General features: G+C 43.3%; 3 protein-coding genes across 3 annotated transcripts in view; all 3 read left to right on the top strand.

The window, feature by feature from the left end:
• The window catches only part of suco (SUN domain containing ossification factor), a 37,564-nt gene extending 30,310 nt beyond the window's left edge, over window positions 1-7,254 (top strand). The window contains 7 exon segments of the mRNA XM_063891216.1: window positions 106-1,470; window positions 1,655-1,742; window positions 1,852-1,956; window positions 2,138-2,292; window positions 2,583-2,674; window positions 3,495-3,547; window positions 4,060-7,254. Of these exon segments, the coding sequence (XP_063747286.1) occupies window positions 106-1,470; window positions 1,655-1,742; window positions 1,852-1,956; window positions 2,138-2,292; window positions 2,583-2,674; window positions 3,495-3,547; window positions 4,060-4,578 (2,377 nt within the window). The 3' untranslated portion in view covers window positions 4,579-7,254.
• Window positions 7,255-8,338: 1,084 nt separating this feature from the next.
• mysm1 (Myb-like, SWIRM and MPN domains 1) lies at window positions 8,339-14,897 on the top strand. Its single transcript, XM_063890574.1, is given in 21 exon segments — window positions 8,339-8,430; window positions 8,633-8,705; window positions 8,794-8,864; window positions 9,728-9,802; window positions 9,887-9,970; window positions 10,074-10,173; window positions 10,399-10,834; window positions 10,837-10,893; window positions 10,993-11,212; window positions 11,293-11,423; window positions 11,514-11,617; window positions 11,706-11,783; window positions 11,952-12,034; window positions 12,125-12,179; window positions 12,259-12,309; window positions 12,577-12,651; window positions 12,749-12,937; window positions 13,484-13,616; window positions 13,865-13,970; window positions 14,120-14,177; window positions 14,287-14,897. Coding segments are annotated over 21 exon segments (2,586 nt in total). The 5' UTR covers window positions 8,339-8,374; the 3' UTR covers window positions 14,638-14,897.
• Window positions 14,898-15,455: 558 nt separating this feature from the next.
• Window positions 15,456-23,917, top strand: oma1 (OMA1 zinc metallopeptidase). The gene is given in 9 exon segments (XM_063892083.1): window positions 15,456-15,920; window positions 15,923-16,229; window positions 17,128-17,356; window positions 17,890-18,063; window positions 18,221-18,328; window positions 19,380-19,508; window positions 19,662-19,736; window positions 20,203-20,352; window positions 22,298-23,917. Coding segments are annotated over 9 exon segments (1,563 nt in total). The 5' UTR covers window positions 15,456-15,874; the 3' UTR covers window positions 22,643-23,917.
• The last annotated feature ends 1,520 nt before the right edge of the window (window positions 23,918-25,437 follow it).

The following is a 25,437-nucleotide window of genomic DNA, read 5'->3' as shown; positions in this document are numbered from 1 at the left end:
ACAATACATCGTGTTGTTTTTGCTTCACTTTTCCTTCTTTAATCCTCCAGAAAAACAAAAGTCTGATAATATGCTTCTAAATCAGTATCTGTGTCTTTCCTCCAGACCGGAGCCTGCGGAGCCAGAACACCCTGCAACCCAGGAGGACTGTGATGTCTCCAATGACTCGGCTTCCTCCTCATCACCCGACTCCAATGAGGACAGACAGATTGTCACTTTGGTAGAGGAGGAGGAGGAGGAGGACGAAGAGCCCAGGCAGTCTACTGTCACCCTGATGGAGGACGAAGGGGACGACGAGGAGGAGAAGGCAGAGGAGTCATCGAGGAAGGAGGCGGACAGGAACCAGTGGGACAGCCAGACTTACTGTCCTTTTTCCTCCTTCTCCTCCCTGTCTCTGTCCTGCATGGCCACCCTGCCGGAGCTGCTCCACCGCTGGTGTTCTGCCAGGCTGGCCAAGGAGAGGCTCCGCAGCGTGAAGCGGAGGCAGCTGAGCTCACAAACACAGACACACCCTGATGAAAACCCCCCTTCCCTCACTCTCACACCCCCACTGATCCCTGTCCCTGTTCTTACGCCTCTCAAAGAAGCTCCTCCCCTCACAGAAAAAGCCCCAGAGCCCGAGGTCCCGGTTAAGGCCCAACACGAAGGGAAGACCTCGGGTGAGGTGCCCGCCACACATCCAAACACTGACACCCCAGACACACAAACTCTAGAGGTCAACATCCTCCTGGAGCCTAGCAGGACTGCCACTATCCCCCCGCACAGTTTCTCAGACATCCACAGTTCCCTGGCCTTGCCCACCCCCAGCCACGAGGAGAAGCTTCCTCCTCCCATTAAAGACGCGGCTCTCGACCCCTTTCCTACTCAACCCCTCCCTGCTGTCTCCATCCCGGAGACGCAACATGCCTCCAGTGCCACTCCTTCCTTGACTCTCAGCTCCCCCCCACAGCCTGCAGCCTCTGAGATGGCTTCTCCTGGTGCTGTGGTTCCCCCCGTCAAGGAGCAGCCTGTTCAGTCTCTTCCCACTGCGTCGAGGCCTGAAGTCCTTATCCCCCCCCACACTGAACTGCCCACGGCTCTCCCACCTACAGACACAGAGACTGTAAAGCCAGGCGCAGACAGTGGGGACTTGCTGAGACAACATGTCCAGGCCTCACAGGCTAACGGGGAGCAGGGGGACTCCCTCACTCACACTGGGGAGCGGGTTGAGGACTCGGTGGATGAGTACCTGCTGAGCACTGTCGGGAATGGCAATGTTCACCGGACAGCTACAGACTTTTATGCAGAGCTGCAGAATGGAGGAGATTATAATGGTGGCGCAATGACCGGGAACGGCATGCTGTTGAACGGGGGAGCGGTGCACGGCTCCAGCCAGAAGGAGAGTGTGTTCATGAGGCTGAACAACAGGATCAAAGCCCTGGAGATGAACATGAGTCTGTCCAGCAGATACCTGGAGGAGCTCAGCCAGAGGTAAACCCCTGCACACAATAGGCCTTAGAATGATATCCTAAGAAAAGGTAGCACTAATTTAAGCGTGTTGTTTTGATTTGCTTATTAGATTCATATGACCAGGGTAGTTAAATCATGATTTTAAAATGACACTGAGGAAGTGTTTCGCACAGTTTGTCATTTTTTGCATGTGTGTACTTCTCAGATACCGTAAACAGATGGAAGAGATGCAGAGAGCGTTCAATAAGACCATCATCAAACTGCAGAACACCTCCCGCATAGCTGAGGAGCAGGTCAGTGCGCATGAAGGCAACAAGAGCAGTACAAAGCAGTAGCAGGAAGTAGATTTGCGTGTGTGTTTGATAGTATTGATTCACAAATGAGTAACTTTTGATTTCTCAGGACCAGAAGCAGACCGACTCCATCCAGATCCTGCAGAGCCAGCTGGAGGGGGTCACTAAACTGATGCTCAACCTCACCGACACAGTGAGCCAGCTTCAGAGAGAGGTAAATGAAACCTTTGTCTTTTCTTCTGCACACGCCACACACCTGACCTGCTGATGTCAATCTCAAAATCTAATACTTTGCCATCTTGATTGTATTCATTTGTTACCATTTGTGCCAAAATGAGTGAAGTTTGAAATGATGATTGTTGACCGGCCTTTCACTGTCTGCCTCTCCTCTGCAGGTATCGGACCGGCAGAGCTACCTGGTGGTGTCTCTGGTTCTGTGTCTGACTCTGGGCCTCCTGCTGTGTCTGCAGTGCTGCCGCAGCTCCTCTCCCTCGCCCAACATCACCGCCGCTGTCCTCCCCAAGAGCAACCACTACCCCAGCCCCAAGAGGTTTGTCTCACACACAAACACACTCACTAACACACACTCCGCTCACATGTGAATATGGCATTTTGCTTCCGTAGGCTTGAATATGATATGTTCCACCACTTTTAGATCTGTCATCATGATCTCCTACACCCAGTTTTATGATGCTGCCTTTGAATGAAATATATTACGCTTACTTGCATCACTTTCGATTGCTTGCCCGAGGCTGTCGCTCCTGTCCTGCCACTGACTCTGAGACGCCGGAACAGTGACAATGAAAACAACACAAATGTCGATGTCATTTTTCTTGTCAGATGCTTCTCCTCCTATGACGATATGAGCCTAAAGCGCAGGGTGACCTGTCCGCTCGTTCGCTCCAAGTCCTTTCACATGTCCTCTACAGAAGGTAAGATCCCACACACACACACACACACGTACACACACTATTCAAGTCTTTCCTCAAACCTGTCCTCTGTTGTTCTATCTATCCTTTCTTCTCTAATCATTAAGTTATTAGGATCATTGAGGCTTGACACTACAGTGATAGCTCATATAGATAGATCATATTATCGCGGCTATTGACCTTTTTAAGGTAGTTGCATCAGACTGCTGCAGCTCTTACCGCATAACTGTCCCCATTTTTAAGTATTATCCTTTCCTTTTTTACTCCTTTTCTCTTTCAAACTCTCATCTGGTTTCCTCTCACACATGTTGCCATGCTATGTGGCTGATATCTCTGTTGTTGCCAGTGCCTGAAGCAACACAAACCCAAAGGGAAAGGCTGGCCGAGGCAATACAAAGAATAAATTCTTTGACTCATGAAACTTAAAACTCCCCCTGCTGTTCATTATCCCTCAAGTGTGTGTGTGTGTGTGTGTGTGTGCGCGTGTGTGTGCGTGTGTGTGCCCGTGCCCTTGATCCTGAGAGGCTGTCATTGCCAGCTTGTGGCCACATGCAGGCTTAAGAATTGTAATAATAGAGCATGGTGCTTCGCTGGCTCATGGTAGACATTTGCAAGTAGTAACAGATAATGAATTAACAGGCTTTACTGTGATTTCAACTTTACGGCTGTTTTACTTTAAGAAAATACAATCAGCGATGATTTAAAATGGATGTTTGCATCTTCAATAAAAACTACTTGCAAGGTCACTTCATGCTTTTTACATGTATGTATTCCTGTTTGCCATTCCATCATTAACCTAGCCCCTCTCTCCCCTCCCCAGTAGGTCCCGATGACTTGTACATTGTAGAACCTCTAAGGTTTTCTCCAGAGAAAAAGGTACAGTGTCTGTTCCACCTGCTGTTGGCTGTGACGGCCGTCTTACTTAAGTGCTGTGTGTTTTTTCTGGTGTCAGTCTGTTCTATAAGTATGCTAAAGCAGTGAATGGCTTCTTCGTCAGTCACTGCTTTCTGGTCTCAGTGGAGGAGCTCAGGACAGTGTTGTTATTAAGACCAAATACCTGTTAACCACTTCTTTGCGTTCACCGTGGGCATGTTATCTCTGTAAAAAACACTTCACACTCAAATCCATTTGCTACGTGAATAATTGACTGTGTACTTATACATACTTATACATACTTATTTATAAACACTTTGTTTGGATGAGAAGCTTTGATATATGTTTCCTCTAAACCCTTCCATCTTCCCCTATGAAACTCTCCCACCCATCTTTGTGTGACCTGAGTGTTCAGCACAGTAGTGGTTAATCTGGCTTTACAATATTAGATGTCTTTGCTTTGTCTAAATGTTTTTCATCATTTGTTCCTCCTGTTCTTTTCTTCTTCCTTGTAGAAAAAGCGCTGCAAGTCAAAGTCTTTGGACAAGGTTGACCTTCTGAAGCTGGCCGATCCCTGTGCTCCTCTCACAAACGGGGAACTGAACTGCAACGGCTTCCAACCTTGCCCACCTTCACCCCCTCCACCACCACTCCCCCTTCCTCCTCCTCCCCCTTCTCTACCACCACCTCCTTCTTCCTCAGCAGAGGAGGCGTCGTCACTGCCCACTTGCACCTCCTCAGAGACCAGCAGCTGCAGCTCGTCCACCCACTCTGAGGAGTCCTACACAAGCCGCCTCCCCCCTCCCTCTCCCATCCGCTCCTCCACAGACCTGTGCAATGGACACAGCCTGCCTTTCTCCCTCCAGCAGCCTCCCACCAAGTCCCGTCAGGAGAAGCGCTCGATGAAGCGGAGGAAGTCGCGGCAGACGGAGCTGCAGTTCCCTGCCCTGCGCGGGGGGGGCCTGGCTTCTCTGCCCAGCCTGCAGCAGCTCATGAAGGGAAATAAGGAGATCAGTGTTGGCCCATCAGGGTGACAGCAGTCACCGGACATGTCTGAAAGCTCACACTTTAACACAAGTTTCTACACACACACACACACTATGTGGTAGCAGACCTATAAGGAGATGAGGTACTTACTGTATCCCAAAGAACCACATTTCCCATGAGCACCCAGGCACACCGTGGAACTGAAATGGCTGTGGCAGCAGTAGCTCCACATCATCCAGTCCTTATCCACTCCTTTCAAAGAGCTGTTTACGGTTATGTGCCTTTATATCTGTTCGAGACATTTTAAAGCTAAAGATATGAAACTTACAGAATTGTGGATGTGGACGAGAGAGAAACTGTGGTGGGGAGTCAAACTATAAAGTCAAATCCGCTTGAGTTCAAGGTGTTTTTTATACTGGATAAGCACATTGTCCCATGACAGTTGAGCACCAGTACGTTTTTATCCCCACAAAGTGAGGATGCCTCAACTGTATGTTCCTTCACCCTCGGGGGCATCAAGAAATATAAGGTTTCTCTTTTGGATGAAATGTGTCGTTGTGACAGATAGTGGGAGCATGACAAACTACTTTTCTTCTTTCATTGCCATCATTTAATCCATTCTGTGTCTGTAGTGCATCCTCACATGACTGCAGGTGTTTGTTCTGGGACCAGAGTGTTCAGCTTTCACACCCGGCTCTCTGCTCCTCTTCCTCTGTCTCCGTCAGTCTGTTCCAAACCAACCATCAGAGCTGAATGAAGAACATCACCTTACCTGTCTGAATGTGTTAGTCCTCTCAGTTTACTGTCCTGTCTCACCTCAAATTACAAATACAATCCCAGCAGTCTGTAGATCCTACTAGGCCACAAAGAGATGTTTCCTAGTCAGTTTGGGCTGGGCCCGAAAAGCTTGCACATACACCCATTCATGGAGAAATTGCAATAATACAGAAAATGCTGTGACTGTGAGGAATGTAAAGTGAAGAACGGGCTAGAGGCAAGCCATGGTGTTTTTATTGTCTCCTTCTTTGTCTATAACTGAGCCATGCTCCTCTTGTATCGTTGCTGGTGTGGTTAGTTTGAATTATTCACATTATGTAGACATGAGTTTCCTGTTTCAGAGCTCAATGTACTGTAGGGGCACATTGGGCTGCAGAGCTGAATGTTTACACACACACACGCACACACACATACACACATACACACCTCCTACTGGGAGTCTTACAGACCAGTTTTATTTATGTATTTATTTATTTAAATGACTACAGATGTTTTTAACCTACCTTGCATGCCAGTCTCCCGACCCTGCAGTGTCAAATTAGTTAGTTCCTTGTGAGTATGTTACATGGAAATATTACAGTGAAATGCACTGGCCATGGTGGATGGCTTTTCCACACACATTTTTCTTTTTTTTTAAATCTTCCGCTCTGACATTATGGCAGCCACTTATTCCGTTTGCCTCAGCCTGAATTATCAGATGTGATAGCAGTCACATGTCCTGCAGCAGATCCTTTAGTATTGATTTACACAACTGCAGGCCTTTTAGGACTGTCACACTGCTGGTTTAGTATTTGCTCAGAGCTGCTGGGTAGTTGGAAGTAGTGGATGTGAGTGTAAATGATTGTTCTTCTGTGTGCTTGTTTTAGTGTGTTTGTTGGATCGCTATCCAACCAATTTTAACTCGCCCCGTTTATGATTACATGACTGACGTACGTTAAGATTCAGCTTAAAGTTTTAACAGCACAGGGATTTGAATATGTGAGAAGGGGTATTCTTTTTTTTTGTTTGTTTTTAAATAATAAAATGTATTTTATTTTATATATGCAGTATGTCTCTGAGTGGCGCTGTGTGGTTGGTCTTGTGAACATTATGACCGAGACAGAGATGTTTCATCTTACTCCATCAATAGACAGCATTACCTCTTCTGACCAGCTTCTACAGCTCCTTTGTCTTTACATATCTTTACCCACCAAGGTCACCTCGGACCTCCATTGCACGACTTTCCGTGACTGTGAACAAAAGTTGAATTTGCCTGCTTTTATTAACCACTCTAACGTGTTCTCATTAGGAGCTAAAAGTGCGTATCGGTCTTCACGCCTGCTTTCCTAACTAGCTGATTATGTTTATCGTACATCTTCACTTCTCATTGTACGCTCTCGTCTTTTAATCACTTGTCATTGCTCTTTGACTTCGGTTTTGCCCCACCTTGAATGACACTTGTGTAGAGAATATTATGAATAAAGGGAACGCAGCAAAGATGGTTAAATTAGGAACACTATCATTTTGATTCTATATGTTCCACAAACCGAGTGAATCATGAGGTTTTTTTTTTTACCCTATTTGAATGTGTATGATCTTACGTTTATGTGTGTAAACCCGTGTGCATGTGAGAATTATTTGTTCTTGATCTCATGTACGTGTGTCTGTGCTGTGAGAGACTACTTTGAATTTACTTGTCCCGAAACGCAGCGAATAGGGAGAATGTCCTCAGAGAGAAGTTCTAGGAGCTCAGTGTGCACTTTGTATAACTCCTCATGCCTTTTTTGTTTTTCTACCTTAAACGTCAAGTGCTATCTTTTTTCTTTCTCTCTCTATCCCTCTCTTTCTCTCTGATTACTCTGAAGAGCTGCAGAGTATTTAGGAGCAACAGTGAGTTACTACAAAACTGTAGTGCCATTAGAAACTGTGAATTTCTAAATAAAACCTTTTTTTTTTGTTGTCTTTCACTTTGTTGTTGGTTTTTATTATTAATCTAAGTAATGTGAGGCCTGAAACCGAATAATTCACAACAACGTGCATGCAATATGCCCTGCTAACTTCTCCTGCTCGGCTGATGAAAGCACCCTTTAAATGAGCTTATTTTTAAAGAGCAGTCAATAAGTTTTGGCATGATAAACAATCTTTAAAAAGCTTGCCCGAGTAAACTTATTGCTTAAAATTAAAATCCAGCAGGTTACTTAAGGTCTGTCTTTAAGGCGTCATTCATTAGGCTGTCTTAAAGAGCTGTTACAAATGTTACAACTATGGTTACAGTAGTTGAACTGTTTCAAGAATTGCCGACATTTTAATATACACTTCCCAAAAATTCAATTAAGGACGTGGATGCAGAACTTTAAGGAGACAAATGGCATCTCGCTCAGAGCGTCTCCGCTGTTGACAGACATGTTTTGCTACTTTCTTAGGCTTACTAAAAGCACCATGTAACTGTATTACTTGGTGGTAAAGATACATGAATATAAAAACACATTGTGAGCAGGACATTCTACTTCTGACTCAGCAGCTTTTTGACTTTCAAAAAGGAAATGTTGAAAATAGACAACTGCCTTTAGGACAAATCATTAAACACCAACCACCAAAAGCAACTTCTTTGGTGCATTTTTCTTTTTAAAGGGTTGATCTATTGACAAGGGATAACGAATAACAGGATCAAAATGTGCAATCAAATTATATATACATTGTTACTTGATTACTTCCAATAACATATCAAATTTGGCATTTTTTTTCATGTATTATGTAACCTTTACATGAAAGGCAAAGCTATTGACTGAAAAGTAAATCTGACATGAGGGTTGACAATTTACTATAAGAGCAACATTTGCATTCTTAATCAAACGTATTCAAATGATATTAACATTTGTGTAATTAAATGGAGTAGCTTACTAATAACTACAATCTTTTTGTTAATACATTTAAGTAAATGACTATATTTTAAAGTGTAAGCAACCCTGGCAAAGGGATTAAACAGAGAGAAATTGGACTTGGTACATCCCGCCACTAGGGGTCGCTGTGAGCGGATCTGAGCGCCATCTTTCTTCCGGTCTCTGATGTTTACGTTTATCCACCAACATGGAGGACGAGGTGGACGTTGATATCGAAGGAGACGAGTTTGATAGCAGTATAAGGTGAGAATAGTTCTTGTTGCTGATGAATCAACATCCATACAGTGTGTTAGTCTTGTGTGTTTTAGTGCGCACTTGTTTACGGGGACCTGGTTGTTGTTTTCAGTCCTCAGTGAAGGCTATAGCTGCGGCTTTTGTGTGTCAGGTGGATCATGTCTGTCTCTTCTGTCCGTGTTAATGTTATCTCCTTGTGTTTATGTTGCAGTGAGCTGGGTGCAGGAGGTTTAGTCCAGGAGCAGTTCATACAGTCTGCGTGGAAGAGCAGCGCAGGGATACTGGTATGAGTTCACGGAGCTAACGGCTAGTTCTTCACCTGACTCTGCGTGATGCGTGTGTTGACTGTTTGTGTGTCTCTGTGTTGTGCAGCCATGGGAGCTGGACAGCTCCATCAGCGCAGAGAACAGGGAGGTGATAGAGAGGATGCTGCTGGAGGAACAGTATCCTTTCACTGAACTGAAAAGCATCTCATGATGGTGTCATAATGGCACAAGTGGCTTTACTGCAGGTCTGAGCTAGAGAGGGACATATCATAAGACTCTTATAAAACATTAATAAAGCAGGTAAAACTGGTCCTATGGATAATGATGCATTCAGGAGAGTTGTGGGTTGATTGACTAAGCTGATAGCTGAATTATTTAAACATGCAGACTACAATTTTAATTCAATACACTTTTTGTCCAAATCAGCAAAAACTGAGTGTGTGTGTGTGTGTGTGTGTGTGTGTGTGTGTGTGTGTGTGTGTGTGTGTGTGTGTGTGTGTGTGTGTGTGTGTGTGTGTGTGTGTGTGTGTGTGTGTGTGTGTGTGTGTGTGTGTGTGTGTTCTGAAAGAAAACCCAGTGTTTCCAGCCAATCAGCAATGGTAGGGATTCATGCTAGTGCAAAGGATAGGTAGAAGGCAATGGGTTTTCAAACAGAGAGGCAGTGGTCAAATTCAAATATCAATCGTGTTTTTCCAGAAGCACATTCCACCTTTTTATAATTATTTTTAATTAGTTGGACATACCAGATTATTATAGTGTCTTATTCGTATCTGTTTAGATATTTTTTAATTTAATAAAACTCCTTCACAGATGCATCTAACTACAGAAATGAAAGAAACATATTATCAATGTTACAAAGATTAACAAGGAATAACTTAATATTAAATCATTAAGGGCCTTTCAAAGTAGTACAATTATCAAACCATTTTCTTGGTAACGTTTTTTTTAATTGAAAAATTGGGTGACGTTGTGTTTTTCTGTTTCATTGTGCTGTTTGTATAATGAATTTTAAATATATTGGTCCTGAACCGAACATTTAGATACTACCTGACAGGTGAAGGGATTCCCAACCATATTTGGGAAGGTGATGTTAACAACAAGCCAGAAGTGAAGAAGTAAGTCCATCCTTCCTCCAGCATTCACATGAGCAGAGTGAACCTCGTGGATTTAATGTCACGGTTTTCCTGTCAAATGTTCAGGTCTCCAGCTAAGACCTCGTCCTTGGCCTCAGGCTCCTCTTCACGTTGGTCCAAAGAGGAGAAAGAGCTGTTTGAGGAAGGGACTGGTAAGCTTCCTCGTTAATAAATAGCTGCAAATGTTTATAGGCCTGTATTACTTTGAGTGTATTTTAAAGAATACAAGGTCTCTAAAGTGTGTTTTTCTGCAGGCTCAGTTTGGTAGGAGGTGGACTAAGATTGCCAAGCTGGTTGGAAGTCGTTCCATTCTTCAGGTCAAGAGTTATGCCAGACAGTATTTCAAACACAAGGTGAATTTGCCTTTTACTTTCTACATTTGTTTGGCTGCTATCAAGCAGCAGGCAGCATACTCATAAGTTCCAGTCTGTTAATACACACCTCATTGTAGGATAATGCCACATATGAGACCTTTGTTTTCCTCATTCTTTAAACTCTTTCACAACCAGAACACATTCCTCAGAAGGCTCAGTAAATAAGAATAAACAAACTCTTTCGTCATCTGTAAATTCTTTCAGGCTAAATCAGAACCAAGGGCTGCAGCTCCCTCTGCGGGTCATGCAGCACCTCTACAACCGCCTCAGCCCACCTCCAGTCATGCATCCACTCTGACGAACACTGTCCGCATAGAGAAGCTTTCTGATGAAGAGGATGAGGAGGTAGACATCACTGATGACCTGAGTGACGACGGAGATGATAAACCGCAGGTTGTGATCAAAACCGAGATCCGTGAGCCAGAGCAGCTGCAGAGCTCTGAGATCCAGAAAGACAAAGAGACAAGGGACCAGCCCAGCCCAGGCTCACTGTCTCCACAAGGTCCTCAACACTCCCCCTCTTCCTCAGAGAAGTCTAATGGTACTGGGCTAGATGAGAAAGACAATGAAAGAGAATCAATCCCACCCAAAAACGTTCAGGCAGCAGCTCAGACAGACTTGGAGCAAATTATTGATGACACAAGTCCCAGAGCTCAGCAAAGACCGATCAACTTCAGGAGGCCTGTAGTGATGGATCAGGTAAGACTCAAACCTGCTGTTTTTATTTAGATCTACCTCCTCATGATGTCACCATGTTTTTTGCTTGTGAAGTAACACTGTGGTTGCTTCTCCTCCCAGATTCTGCTGATAAGACCGAGCAGAGTCCAACCGATGAAGATCAGGAGGTGGAAGAGGATGAAGAAGAGGAAGAGCTTAAGGTGCCTGAGCAGGAGGTAGAGATGGAGATGGACACCATTACTGAGGAGGAGAAACAAGCTATCCCAGAGTTCTTTGAGGGACGACCGTCCAAGACCCCCGAAAGATATCTTAAGATCCGAAACTACATCCTGGATCAATGGTACAACTTTATTATAACGTAGCAAGATATTTCAACACAACTCTATAGAAGAAGTTGTTAGTAATTATTTTGTTCCCCAGGGTAAAGAGCAAGCCCAAGTACCTGAACAAGACATCTGTCCGCCCTGGATTGAAGAACTGTGGGGATGTAAACTGCATCGGGAGAATACACACCTACCTGGAGCTGATTGGAGCTGTCAACTTCAGCTGCGGTAACTTCACTAAGACTATGCAGCGGGCTTCTGTTCTTCAAAACAAATCTTGCTTCCGTTTCATTTGGAGCTGTGCCTCTTCTCTCACAGAGCAAGCGGTGTATAATCGCCCAAGGGTGGCAGACCGCTCCAAGCATAAGGAGGGCAAAGATGTGCTGGAGGCCTACCAGATTGCCCAGAGGCTGCAGAGCATGGTAGGTACCCATATTCTCCCATAATGCAGCCAACCTCAAGAACCTAAACTGGATCTTATGCTAATCGCTGGTGGGCCTCACATTTTAGCGGACCAGGAAGCGCCGTGTGCGTGACATATTTGGAAACTGGTGTGACTCTAAGGATTTGGAGGGACAGACGTATGAGGTATGGAGACACACACACACACACACACACACACACACACACACACACACACACACACACACACACACACACACAAACACACACTGCAGTTGTACAGCAGACTATTGATTACTGGTTTCATTCACATTAGTATTTTTATAGTAACTCTGTTGGTGGTGTTTTCATCAGCATCTCAGTGCCGGGGAGCTCGCTCTACGGAGAGAAGAGATGAAGAAGCACCCCAAACCCTGCAAGATCTCCAGGTTCAAAGGGTGAGCATGATCAAACCATGAAAGTTTGAAAGGCTTACAATTATATGATTATATTTGTGTAACTTTTTCTGATTTCTGTTCTTTCTCTAGGTCTTTTGATCCCTTCCAGTTGATTCCTTGCAGGTATTTTGGAGAGGATGTACAGGTCAGTGGCCAGGCATTAATCAGTATGCTCCATACTCGGATGTTTAAGTATTTAAATTTCTTCTTTGCTGTTCCCCCAGGAACCATTCCAGGTTATTGTGTGTGCAGAAACTCTTCTCATAATGGACATGGTATGCTAAACACACAACCTTACATGCTGAATGTGTTTACCTTTTTATATCACATGAACGCGTTAAGAGTTATTTAGCTTGAAGAAAGTTTATTTAGCTAGCTGCATGCACCATCAACTGTTAATTAACCTTTAAGTAAGCCCTACAAATTATTTCTTGTTTTGTTATTTAACATTTTGAAACAACTATATTTGTTATTCTGTGTTTTATTTATTATACTGTACTGTATTCTAATGTTTCAACAATCCAATGTGTCGTGATTGTCAGCATGCCCACGTGTCTCGGGGTGAAGTCATTGGCCTGCTAGGTGGAACTTTCATTGAGGAACAGAGAGTATTAAAGGTAAGAAAATGGGTGCAAACTATGAGAATATATAGTAAATATTATTGCTTTTTTTGGAAATATGTTTTTAGTAACAGAGGATTCTGTGTCTGTGCAGATCTGTGCAGCGGAGCCATGTAACAGTGTGAGTACAGGTTTGCAGTGTGAGATGGACCCGGTGTCTCAGACTCAGGCCTGTGACTTGCTGTCATCCCTGGGCTTCAGTGTGGTGGGCTGGTACCACTCACATCCTACCTTTCACCCCAACCCTTCCGTACGGGACATCACCACACAGGACCAGTTCCAGGTAAAAAGAATGGATGAGAGAAGTCACACTGGAGTTTGTCTTAGACCCTGATTAAACTTAAAACGTGTCTATGGTGATGGGATCACAAGTGGAAAGCACCAAATACATGTGTAATTTGCTACACAGACATACCGTGATCACTCAGACCTGTTGTCGATCAATTTGTCCTGATGCATCACAACTTGAACGTAACTAAGTCTCATTTCTGTTTAATTCTCAAAGCTGGCATTATCCACTATCTAAATTATTGAACGTTTTCATAAACCACACAGATGTTTAGGAATACACCAAGGATTAAACAGAGTCTGTATTGTTTTGATTTGTTTGGATGTGCATTGCTGCCTTACCCTGATTTAAAAAAAAAACTGCAAATGGTCTTTGTCAACAGAAGTGATATAAAACTCGAGATGCGTTCCAGTGACAGGAGGGAACTGACGTACATAGAGTCCACATGTGATCAAATCACCCAGGAGGCATGTTATTGTCAGGTGTTAACAGGGCCTATGTGAACATGTGATCTGACTCCCCTTGTTCTGATGGTTACAGAGTTATTTCTCTCGTGGCGGCGCCCCTTTCATCGGGATGATAGTGAGCCCATATGACCCAGCCAATCCCTCCCCCCACTCCCAAACGACATGCTTGTTGGTGAAAGAGAGCCAGGAGCCTTCAGGCCCACAGAGTACGTTCAACACACGCGCGTGCGCGCACGCACGCACGCACGCACGCACGCACGCACGCACGCACGCACGCACGCACGCACGCACACACACACACACACACACACACACACACACACACACACAATTCAGAACTTCAAAACAGTTAAGATCAAGAGGCTTTGAAATCAAGCTGACAATGTAGGTCAGTATTTTCAGCACACAGTGGCGCAGTTTATCCTCTGGCTGAGTATCTCTGTTCCTCCCCCAGAGCTGCCCTACAGATTCGACTTCCTGTCATCACAAGACATTCCAGACTGGGAACAAACATGGAGGAGAGCTCAATGGATCATCAACAAATACAGTCAAACACCCGGGTGAGCGAGAAAAAAAACAGTTGTGGTTATCCTGACACGCGTTGGGGTAATGCTGATCCCCCTGTTTGTGTGATTTGGAAAACACTCTCCAAAACATTTTAAAGCTTGAAATTGGAATAAATAAACAATTGTTTCCCTACTCTGGGTAGGAGTGTGCACATGGACAGATGTTTCCGGAAAGATTCGCATCTCACCTTTCTGGAGAAGGTTGGTCCAGCCTACCTGCCTTTCACACATCTTAGTGGCTAATGGCTTTATTCTCTGATTTTTTGATCTTATGTCATTTCACTTGACCTCTTCCATCACCTCCCCTCAGATGCTGTCGTCTCTGGCCAGGTATCTGGAGCCCCTGCCAGATGAGGAGGGAGACCCTTTCCTCACCCAGATCCAAGCCCTATTCCATTCTGACTTTATTGCCAAGCAGCAACTGTCACACCAGGGTGAATCTTTAAATATGTCATCCAGACCAGTGGACTCTGATGACTTTGCTTTTGATCAGCTGATCAGTGACGATAGACCTCCTGAGGGAGGAAGAGGCTCTGATCCAGACTCTGGCAGAGCTTCAGTGAGTAGTGTCCAGACCATAGACACTTCCTTAGAGACAAATAGCAGCACAGTGCTACATCTGGGCTCTGTGCTGTCATCTGAACATGACTATTTACTGTGATTGACAACATATCATAATCTGACTGTACATAATACAGTATTAAACAAAGTATAAACATGTATGTAAATATGATAAGGTTTTGTATCAGTATTATCATTTAATTTTTTTTATTTTTAGTTAAGTAATTTAGTCAAAACTAGAGATACAAAATAGAGAGAGATGTAGAAAGAGAGGAGAGTGTGTTATTGGAGGAAAATCGTTTTGTTTTCTCCGTTCTGCAGGTTCCTTTTAAAACAGCAAAATAAAAATCTATTTTCATATATGGTTTTCTTATTTTTCTTTTGTTTGTGTTATAGTTTGATAGGCCTATATGTTTTAGTGTTTTACTGTATAGTGCTTTTAGATGCTGTCCTTTTATATTAAGCTTATCTTAGTTTTATTTTTATATGTCAGGTAATTATTAAGTTAATTTAACAGTTGATTTTAACCTATATAGCCAGATGCTAACTGTTATTTTTATTTTTTTCAGTTATATGATAAGGGTATTACTGTAACATTATAATTGTTCAAGCGCAAAGCATTTGACGACTTCACTTGTCTCTGTATTATGTGCAACACTTAAATAAATTAAAACTATTATGTAATATGAACAGCGGGAACGTACACATGATAAACTGTTCCTTTTATACTAGCCCACTCTGTTACAGTTGGTAGAAAACACTACAACATCTGCCCACATTAGACATTTAAGAAATAGGGGGAAATGTAGAAAATAAATAAATAAAATACACAAAAACCACGGATTCATACACGTAATACAGGGTTGTAAATTGTGCACCCGGAACCTTTATTCACGGACTTGTTTCTAGGGGGAATCATTTCGGAAACAGAGCGTCAACTGCAAAAACAACCAAAGTTAGCGTCCAGTATTTTGAGATTTCGCGTCGCAAGGAAACTAAAATATCTAAACTTGACGTGGAAAAGTTTTATAATTAAACCTCCTTTAAGTATAGATGCAACAAATTAAGTATAAGGCTTTCGGATAGATGTTACAAGGTGACTTGTCGGTAGCGACCATCGGTATCAATGACATTGACAGTTGGGAACAGTTGTTGGCTATGATATTAAAGAGGTTAAGTAACATAATATAAACAAGTAACGTAAACGTCCTATGATAGACATTTCTACATCAAGATGAGGAAGTCCAGCACACTGAGACAATAGGTGGCATCATCCGTAGTTTCAAAAGACCTGGCTGCTGTTTCCTTATACGTTGTTGTTTGGTACCAGCACGACGATGGTTTTACTTTATGTTAATATCTTAAGGAGCAGTCGTTTCTGTTCTCTTCTGCACATCTTCCAAGAAACCACAAACAAGTTGGACTTCATGTGAAGAAGGCGCACTTCTCTTCTCAGATCAGCTGTCACAGAACAACAGACCCTTTTCACCTCAGAGCCTCTCAGACAGCACCACATCTGTTATTCTGTAGCAATGGGAGGAGAGCGTGTTTCCAGAATGCTCCCAAACCCACTGCACCCCTGCCCTCAGGACACCACTTCCACACCTCTGCCCCTGTGAATGCCCTGCCTGCTCCTCTGTTGTGGTTGCTGCTCAAACCTCTACAGAAGCTCACAGCTATAATCCTGGGCAGGTAGGAGAAACTCTGGAGCTGTTTATATATATGCAATAGGGCTCTAAGGCACACCGTTGTTTTATTATTCCTAAGGTATAATGTGGTATATTGACCTGTTTCACAAAAGTTGTATTAATGGTGTAATTTGAGTAACAAATGAATTACTTATTTTGGACACTTGGTCGCTTCCATAAGATGCAAAGGGATATATAGTCAGGGGCATTGGCAAAAGGAAGAGAAGGCACAGGTATAGGGAGTGCATTCAGTTTCCAGCAGACCACAGAAACGCTGTACAACTTGCAGATTGGGAGGAACTGAAAGGTCTATGTTGTAACTACCTCGAGTAACAACTAAACAGCCAATATTGCAGGGAGAATGCTGGAATTTGGTCTGGAATAGAAAGAAGATAGTGGGGAAAAGAGCTTTATTCTTCGATAATGAACACTGAAGTGGCCTGAGTAATGGTTTCATTTGGCACAAACAAGGCACACTTCTGCAAAGCATCATTCATTTATCAGTGTATTTTGGGTCAGACAACTGAATTTGGACACATTATTCAGCCCCCCCATCATGGAATTCCCTGCAATACAGAGAGTTGCTTTGTTAAGTATGTGTTTCAAACAGTATTTGGCCTACTTGTCTACTTAAACATTTCACTGTTTCCTCTGGAAAGGCGCTCAAAATCATGTCAATACTTTGTGTTGTCAACATATATTATGCATGTTTTGAAGCTACTCTCTTGGCAAGACCTACTTTGAGATATCAGTGTTTCTTATCTGTTTAATTCCAAACATTTAAATTGCTTAGACATGGCAGAACCTAAAGTGATCCATTTGGTTTCATTGTTTACCACTTTTGGGCTGTATATGATTTCAAAGGCTGGGTCTAAAACAGTTTTCACATCTTCTGTATGCAGGAGTATCAGGAAGTGGTGGGTGGCTCTACCAGCAAACCGCCGGCAGCTCATGCGCGAATGGGTCCGTCAGCGACGCTGGCATCTGATATCAGGAGCAGGCGTTGCTATGGTGATTTTAGCCCTCCTTCTCCTTACCCACCTGGACGAGTCCCCAGTGACGGGACGGACACGCCTCCTGGTGTTCAGCCGAGAGAAATACATGGAGCTGGCAGCTCTGACTTCAGAGGCGGTGAGAGAATAAGGGAGGGGGCAAACATATGTGATTATAATGGTGATTATGTTTTCAACCTTTACTGTCAAATGCTCCCTCTCAGCCCTTTCAAAGTAGCTCAAGCACCCCTTCATCAAATCTACCGGTCAACTTCACCTGTCATATTAATAATTATATATATGTTTTTTATTCAATTAAACTGTCTATGTGAGCCGCTGTATAGCTCACAGGTTATGGCTGATTGACCATGTACTGAGAATCAGTCCCCACTGAGGCAGACGAAGGTTCAAATCCCGCCTGTCATCCCCTCCATCTCCCCCTTTCAACACTGTTAATATCCAATAAAGGCTAATCTAGTCCAAACATTCTTAAAATACAAAAGTTTAAACTATTTCATCATTATTTTTAGCAAATATGTTGACCATATAACTATTACTTTATTAATTGGTTTCAGCTATCACAGCCATCTAGCTGTTACTTTTAGCTACATGTTTCAATTGCTCTAATCGCTCGCTAAAAGTTTTTTGCGTGTGTGTTCGTGCGTGCTTTAGTACATGGAGGAGTTTGCAGAGCTGTTGGTTCCTGTCACTGACCCCCGTCACCAGGTGGTGGAGCGGCTGGTGCAGCATCTGGCAGAAAGAAACAAGGACATCCCTGAAGTGTCTGAAGTCTCCTGGAGTGTCCATGTGGTGCAGAGTCCTAACGTCAATGCCTTTGTCCTCCCGGTCAGTAAGAGAAAGACAGCTGTGGAATTACAGATTTCTTTCTTTTTGTGTCATATTATTACCAGCCTACATTAAGATCATAGGTAAGTATTTGTTTTGTACATCTGTAGAGAATATATTTAATCACCAACTTGGATTGTTCTTTCCTTTAATGTAGAACGGGAAAGTGTTCATGTTTATGGGGATGCTGGAGGCTGTGGCCGATGTTCACCAGCTCACCGTTGTCCTGGGACACGAGATGGCTCATGCTGTATTGGGGCACTCTGTAAGTAAACAACCCTCTGCAGACTGCTTGAGATTGTGGCATGGATTTTTTAAGGATTTATTCTGTTGATTAGTACATTATTAAAACACTTTTTTCATGCTGAATTACCTGTTGTCAAGAAACTAAGGAGCACCTTGTAAGTGCGTCTATGCCATAGGCAGGAAATCTTACCATGTTATACTTATTTATCTATAAAGAATGTTCTCATTATGTTCTTTCACTCATTGAATGCATGCTGCAGATGTATGAGGGAGCCAAACCATTGAAACAGCACACCAAGACGCAGCACTACTGAGATTGATGCAGGAAACACGGGAACATTAAAGTTATTTAAAAACCCTTTGTAAACGGAGTAGATGCTACAGCTGGAAGCCTTCCAGTCTCCCCCACACAAGGTTATAAAATATGTATATGTGCCTCCTATAGGTATGTGCATTATACAGAGATCTCCTGACTATTCATCATCATCAGCCTCGCTCCAATCCCTCGCAGAAGTAAAGCAGTAGCTGAAGTGGCACCACTTGCAGTTTTGTTGCATCAGCCGGTGATAAAGTCTCCCTGGCAATCACCTCACTAATCCTCTCTGCGCTATGACGACCAAAGTCCTGTGGAGTCAGGGCATTGTGGGGCTTTATTAATTCTCCACAGAATACTGTTTTTTACTCTGGCTACCAAAGCCCATTTGTCTTCTTCTGAAAAAATGCCTAATGAAGTTGTGGGTATTTCAAGACTTTAAACGTCCTCTGAGGAAATGCTTGAAGGAGATTTGAATTAGATGAAGGGAATGAGCATCGATAGGCTGGGTATTACCCAGTAGGTTTGCTCTATTGGATTGGCTGTTAAAACCTCTAAATCTGTAACAGCGTAAAAGTTTCAGTGGAATAGATGGGAACAATCAATATGTTCCAGCTGCCTTATTCACCTCCCAAAAACTTTTCCCTTTATTTTTTTCCCTATCCTATTCTCTTCTCTTTTTTCATCCCAATCCTGACTTTCTACATTCCTGTCATGTCTCCCTGTCATCCCACTTGCCTCTGCCCTCCTCCCCCAGGCAGAACAGGCCAGCCTGTCTCATGTCGTGGACCTGCTGTCTCTTATACTGCTGACAGCCATCTGGGCATTGTGTCCTCGTGACAGCCTGGCTGTGCTGGGACAGTGGGTACAGGACAAGCTCTCCCAGGTGAGACCTATTCCATTTGTATTAATGATGTTGAAAAAAACAGCAACACTTTCACCTGAAAATTCGAGCTCTGAAGGTTTTGATAAGGAAAAAAACGGTTTGATTCTTGAAGTTGGTAAACCCTCATCCATACATGATTTGTCTCTCCCTCAGCTGATGTTCAGCCGTCCCTACAGTAGGAAACTGGAAGCAGAGGCCGATCAAGTCGGATTACAGTTGGCTGCGAAGGTATGAATCTATCCGATTTGTCACTGATAAAAGTACACTACACAGATTTTGCCCAACACGTTTAGATCATAAGGATTACTCCACAGCCATAGAAAACTGGGAATGTGTGATGTATTCTATGTATGCGCCACGATGAAGATGGTTTCCTGAAGTTTCATTCTGCTTTCTGCCTGAATTCACTATTTTTTGGCTTGTTTAAGTCTAGATTTAGTCATTTTAACTCTGGTTCTGGGCCTGTTTACAGTTTTGTGTTAGCCAGTTTTAAGTATGTTTTTACATTGATTTCAGCCTGGTATGATTTGTTGGTAGTTGCTGTTGCTGTCAACCCTTATAATCTGTCTGCAGGCCACTAGGGGGCACTGTTGTCAAACTAAACCAAAGTCAGATGATTAGTCGGTAAAGATTTTCATCTGCGCGCTACACAAAGTAATGCCACATTGTGTGTGTTTGTCTGTCTCCTTCCCAGGCGTGTGCAGATGTGCGAGCAGGACCTGTATTCTGGCAGCAAATGGAAATCAGGGACCAGCTGACAGGAGAGCCCACCTTGCCCGAATGGATGTCCACACACCCGTCGCACAGGAACAGACTCACTCAGCTGGACCGCCTCGTACCACAGGTACAGACACACACAAAACTGATTCCTGATTCAGTTCAAAGAGTAGCATGGGAAGTTTCTTTTAAAACTAAATGATATAAGTAAACATATTCCTGCTGCTCTTATCCGTGTGTTTGTCTAATGTAAAAGTCTCTTTGATCCGTGGTTGAGGACAGAGCCCTACACCTGTCTTTTGTTTAGGAGAAACGGTGCAGCTTTAGGAGCTGTTGCAAGGAGTCTTAATGGAACTAATGAAGCGTCTGGAGAGATATATAACCACCGGCAGACATGTGGCGAGGAGGGCAGGCAGAGAGAAGGAAGGGACTCAGGGAGGAGAGGAAAAGATGCAAGGTTTTAGGAAGACAGGAAAACACATTTTGCCACACAGGGGCAGGGATGCCTGATTAGTTAAATGTCTGGGAGGCTTCGAGTTCAGGAACTGAAAGAAAGCAGCCCCTCGGTAGTAGCTCGATCTCACACTGTGCAGGCACTGTGGCAAGACAATCAATGGTGTCCAACGGCTAGAAGGAAATCAACAAGCAGTTAAGACAGCAACTTCTATGGAGAGCGTCAGCATATGCAATCATTAGGTTTTACCTGCGAGTGTGTGTCTGAGGCAGAGAGAGGAAGATAAGGACAGGTTAACAGTGTATTAGGCACAGGTACATTTAACCTTGAGAGTGAGTAGGACTGTTGGTACATTGTCAGACGCTCCAAGCACCAAAGATGAACAGATGGGTAAACCACTAATTGTCCATCAGGTGCCAGTGTTGTGTGTGTGTGCATGTTCTATGTGTTAGTGTGTGTGTTATTTGATTGCATCATATCGCTGTGTGTTTTATTGACCTCAAGCAGCAGTGTTTGTCGAGGCCAGGTTGAAGCCACAGGCAGTAAAGTGAGGAAGACTGTTGTTTAGGGAATTATTGGCCGTGTGTGTGTGTGTGTGTGTGTGTGTGTGTGTGAAGAAACTCTCCGGTATATACCCTCCTCACACCCAACATTTCGATCCAGCATGGCAGCACATACTGTATGAGCCAGTTAACAGCAGAGCTCATTCGGCTGAAAGTGGTGCATAATGTGATGTTTTCAACCTTGCGAGAGGTGACAGCATCAAGCTACTTAACCCGACTCTTCTGAGGGCACTCTGCCTCCACTAGTGCGCTCATCATCCTTGAGCAAAGCGCATTAAGTTGCCTGGTAGCATGAGAGGGAGAGCCTGTTGAGTGGGAAGCCAAGTGCACGTATATATGAGTCTTGTAGGTGATTTAAGTGAGAGATTAATGAGTTTCGTGTGTGCGTGGGTGTTTGAGACAGACAAGGAGAATGTCTCTAACTGCTGGCAAGTGCTCGGTTTGTTCCTACCAGAACTGCTTATCCAACCTGTATCTGTTTGAAGATTGCATCTTTAGCCATATAGCGATGCTATCAGTTGGTTGACTGTACTTTTTGTCCGGACTGAATTTAAATGTGTACACAAACCAGAAGGATTGAAATGTTAACTTTCCTCCTCTAGAGCCATCATAAGGTTTGAAGGTTCAGTTTGTCCAATAGATTAATGAGTGCAAACTAGCAAATGATAGTCAGCCAACATGTGAAACCATGATGTGCATTTATCCCTTTGTGCTTAGAACAGCCTCACAGAACTGCTTCAGTGGCACGGATGTGCTTATTTTGTTTTATCACAGTTTATTTGTTGTGTTTGTTTGTCTTTCCTTCATTTCAGTTCACAGCCGCTCTTTGATGAAGTATCTTCCTATCACAAATTAAAAAGAGCAAGTTACTGTTTTCTTGTTCTTCAAACAAAAACCACAATTGACTCAGCATGACACAAACAAACACATTAATCATAGACCAGTCATATCCATCTTTGTACTTGTTGTTAATGAACTTCTTGTCTGAAGTAATGATAAGTCAGTACATGCAGAGTACTGAGTGGCTTAATATATTTTCCTCTGTGTCTATCCAGGCTCTGGAGCTGAGGGAGAGCTGCGTCTGCCCTGCTCTACCTGCGACCGACCCTCGCGTCGTCTTCGCCAAGAGTGTCCGTGTGATGCTGGAAGCCGCTAAGCAACAGGGGAGAGGAGGATCAGGAGGGGAACAGAAGCCCCACCTGCCCAACAGCACAGTTTCACTCTTCACTGGACTGCCGGCTGCTCTACTTGCCCAAACTGACCTCCTTCCTTCCCCAAATTTGAATCAAGAAATGAAAGGCCAAGTCTCATTCATGGCATCAGAGTCAGCGGTTACAGCCTCTGTCCCTGCTCCTTCTGAGGGAGAAGGATCCCCATCTGTGGAGCAGAGCACCAGCTGACAGTGGTGTTAAATAGTCCCAATATTTTAGTTGTCACCACTTTTTGAATGTGTGAATGATTGGGTGATTGGTTGGTATATTGGTGAGCTTGCATAATCATCTAACTAATTACTGCTGCCTTTGTTTAAGGTCTATTAAATTTCAGTGACTTTGTTTTCATAGGTGTTAAATGGGATAAAGCTTCCACCCTTGATCAGGGGAATCCAAAGTTTGTTGTTTTATCTGCACTAAAGACTCCTATCTTGTTGCTAGAACAATGGAGGCTGGTTTTGGGGTTGGATCTCGGTAAAGAAGTAGCTTTACAGAAAAGATTTGAAAAAGCTCTTAAATATAAAAAATGATATAAAAAAAGTCAAGGCCCCTCCGAACTCTCTACTGCAACACCCTGCTGACTGTGCTTTAAAGCATTTTATTCATGACTAGTGACTACAAAGAGGCCACATTAATTAGATAACCTCTAATGGGGAAATGCAGAATGAATCTAAGTAAAGCTCCCATACATTTCCAGATTAATATGTGCATTATTCATTGACACATGGCAACGGATGAGAGTAAGCACTTTGTGTGTGCATGTCGGAGGCTCCATCCATGGCAGGCAGAGGACATCTACATTCTAATTATGACTGCTGCATTATCATGCCACACACACAGCACTTTATGTATTCTCTACCCTGAGGGACTTAATGGTGTAAATTTATGCCGTGTTGTTTGCAGGTTTTAAAACATAGCCTCCTGCACAGGAATGCCAATATCTAGCGTCAAGCTTTGAGAAATCTTTCATGGGATTTTGTAAATTCCTATTTAACAAGGCAGGTTGACTGAGAAAACATCCTTATTTACAACAACAGCCTGCGGGAGCAGTTGCACAATGAAGAGGGGAGAACAGTAATGGTTCATATCTCTGTACAGCAACCAAGTAGCACACTGTGTTAAACTGTGAAATCAAAAGTGCTGCTGTGTTTTCTTATGGGATAAGTTATAATATTTGTGTCATGCATTTTAGGTTTAGGGTCTGTATCAGCTTACAAACCTAAAGACAGCACTTCAGTTACGTTCTCTGGAAGCGTTGTCTTACTGCATCAGGGTTGGTCGATAATAAAGGCTGTGTCTATATTAGAATAAGTGGTCAGTGAAAGGATTTGCACAAAAATGTGAAATGAAATGCCACAGGGATATTGGTTTATGCATATCAATATCTCAACAGGGACGTGCTCTGTTTGCAAGTCGCTAACAAAAAATAAAAACTTGAGAAATGTTTTTTTTTCTCCACTGCAAGATCCTGTGAAACTCAAGCTGATCAAATGTGTAAATCAATCAACAGCAATTGATAAGGACCATGGCAACACAATTTAACATGTACTGTGTGTGTTTGAATGTGGGAGAGTTAGAGGAAATAATCAGCCTGTGGCATTGCATACAGCCATCCCATTAACACCAAACTATAGACGGGTTAAAGTCTTATAGGTTTCCTTCTAATTGTTTATGGGTATGTGATTGTGTGGCAGCAACTGCAGCAGAAGTTTTACATTGATGCCAGGCTCCTGGGAAAATCCCCTGCTGGCCTCTTTCAGCTGATCAGAGAAACGTGCAGTTTGGAAATCTCACACACAAGATTACACCAAGTCGTATTCAAATCTAAGCTACCAGAATTTCAATCAGCTTCAGTGCAGTGCTCTTGAAATGACTGCCAACTGTTACAAGTTCTTGCTTTTTGAATAAAAGATCAATCTTGCGATATCTCTGTTTTAAAGAGCATTGCAACATCCAAGTTCCCTCCTGAGCAAAGATATCACGCTTTAAACTAAAGTTAACATGACTTATCGTGTTGCCGTTCCGGCTCACACTTATTTCACATTATATATTTGTTTCGATCCAAAGCTCTTATACATTTAAATGGAGACTTTGCATTTCCTGGTCACATTGTCGTGTGTACGCTGAAGCATCTGGATGCAACTCCCTCAGCACTCAGAGAAATTGGAACATGAGCAGGCAACAGATGACACAATCACACCCAGAGGTAATTGTAATGAGCGTGATACAACACATACACACACACACTGCTCTGAGTAATTGTAGCCTAGTGCTGGAGTCTAAACAATACTGCGACAGAGGGCTCAATCAAGGAAAACAAAGACACAGCAGTCAGAGGGATAGAAAGGACAGAAATAGAAAAGTAGACAAAGTGGAACCATGGGGATTAAAAAAAGAAGGATTTTTTTTATCAGGTGTGTGAAAGTGCATTTTATGTTATCTACATTAAAATCAAACAGCTTACTTTTTAAAAACATATTTGAACTCAAATTATGGCTAGGAAAGTCCTACCCTTATGTATTTTCTCTGTGTCTACATGTGTAGCCTTGGGCAGATAAGATCTGTTCCACGAAGTGAGAGAGAGAACTCATCGGTCTACTTTATGTCTCTATATTCACCTCGAGTCTCAGATTTATTGTGTTTGTATATTTTTCCGCCCACTAGAGACATCATACTGCTTCTGAGACCTCTGACAAACTGCTTGCAGGTATTTCAAGGTATTGACAAGCAGAGCAGCATTGAAAAGTAGAAGAAGTATAAAAGGTAGCACACCCACAACAGAGAATGCTGAATGCAAGATAGACGGCAAACTCAAGATGCTGTTTCCAAACAAAAACACTCCCAGAGAGAGTCAGGGCCGTCAGAGAGCAACCCAACACATCTGCTGTGTAGGTGGCTGAATGATGTCCCACAATGCAGTCTGGCTGCCCTCTGACCTCCCTGTGGAGTGTTGCTCCAAGTGGCTCATCCATGGTTCCATTTCT

This window comes from Eleginops maclovinus, chromosome 9, assembly GCF_036324505.1.
Source record: "Eleginops maclovinus isolate JMC-PN-2008 ecotype Puerto Natales chromosome 9, JC_Emac_rtc_rv5, whole genome shotgun sequence".
Taxonomy (NCBI): Eukaryota; Metazoa; Chordata; class Actinopteri; order Perciformes; family Eleginopidae; genus Eleginops; species Eleginops maclovinus.
The sequence above is the reverse complement of the archived record's forward strand: the minus strand, read 5'-3'. Positions and strand labels throughout refer to the sequence as shown.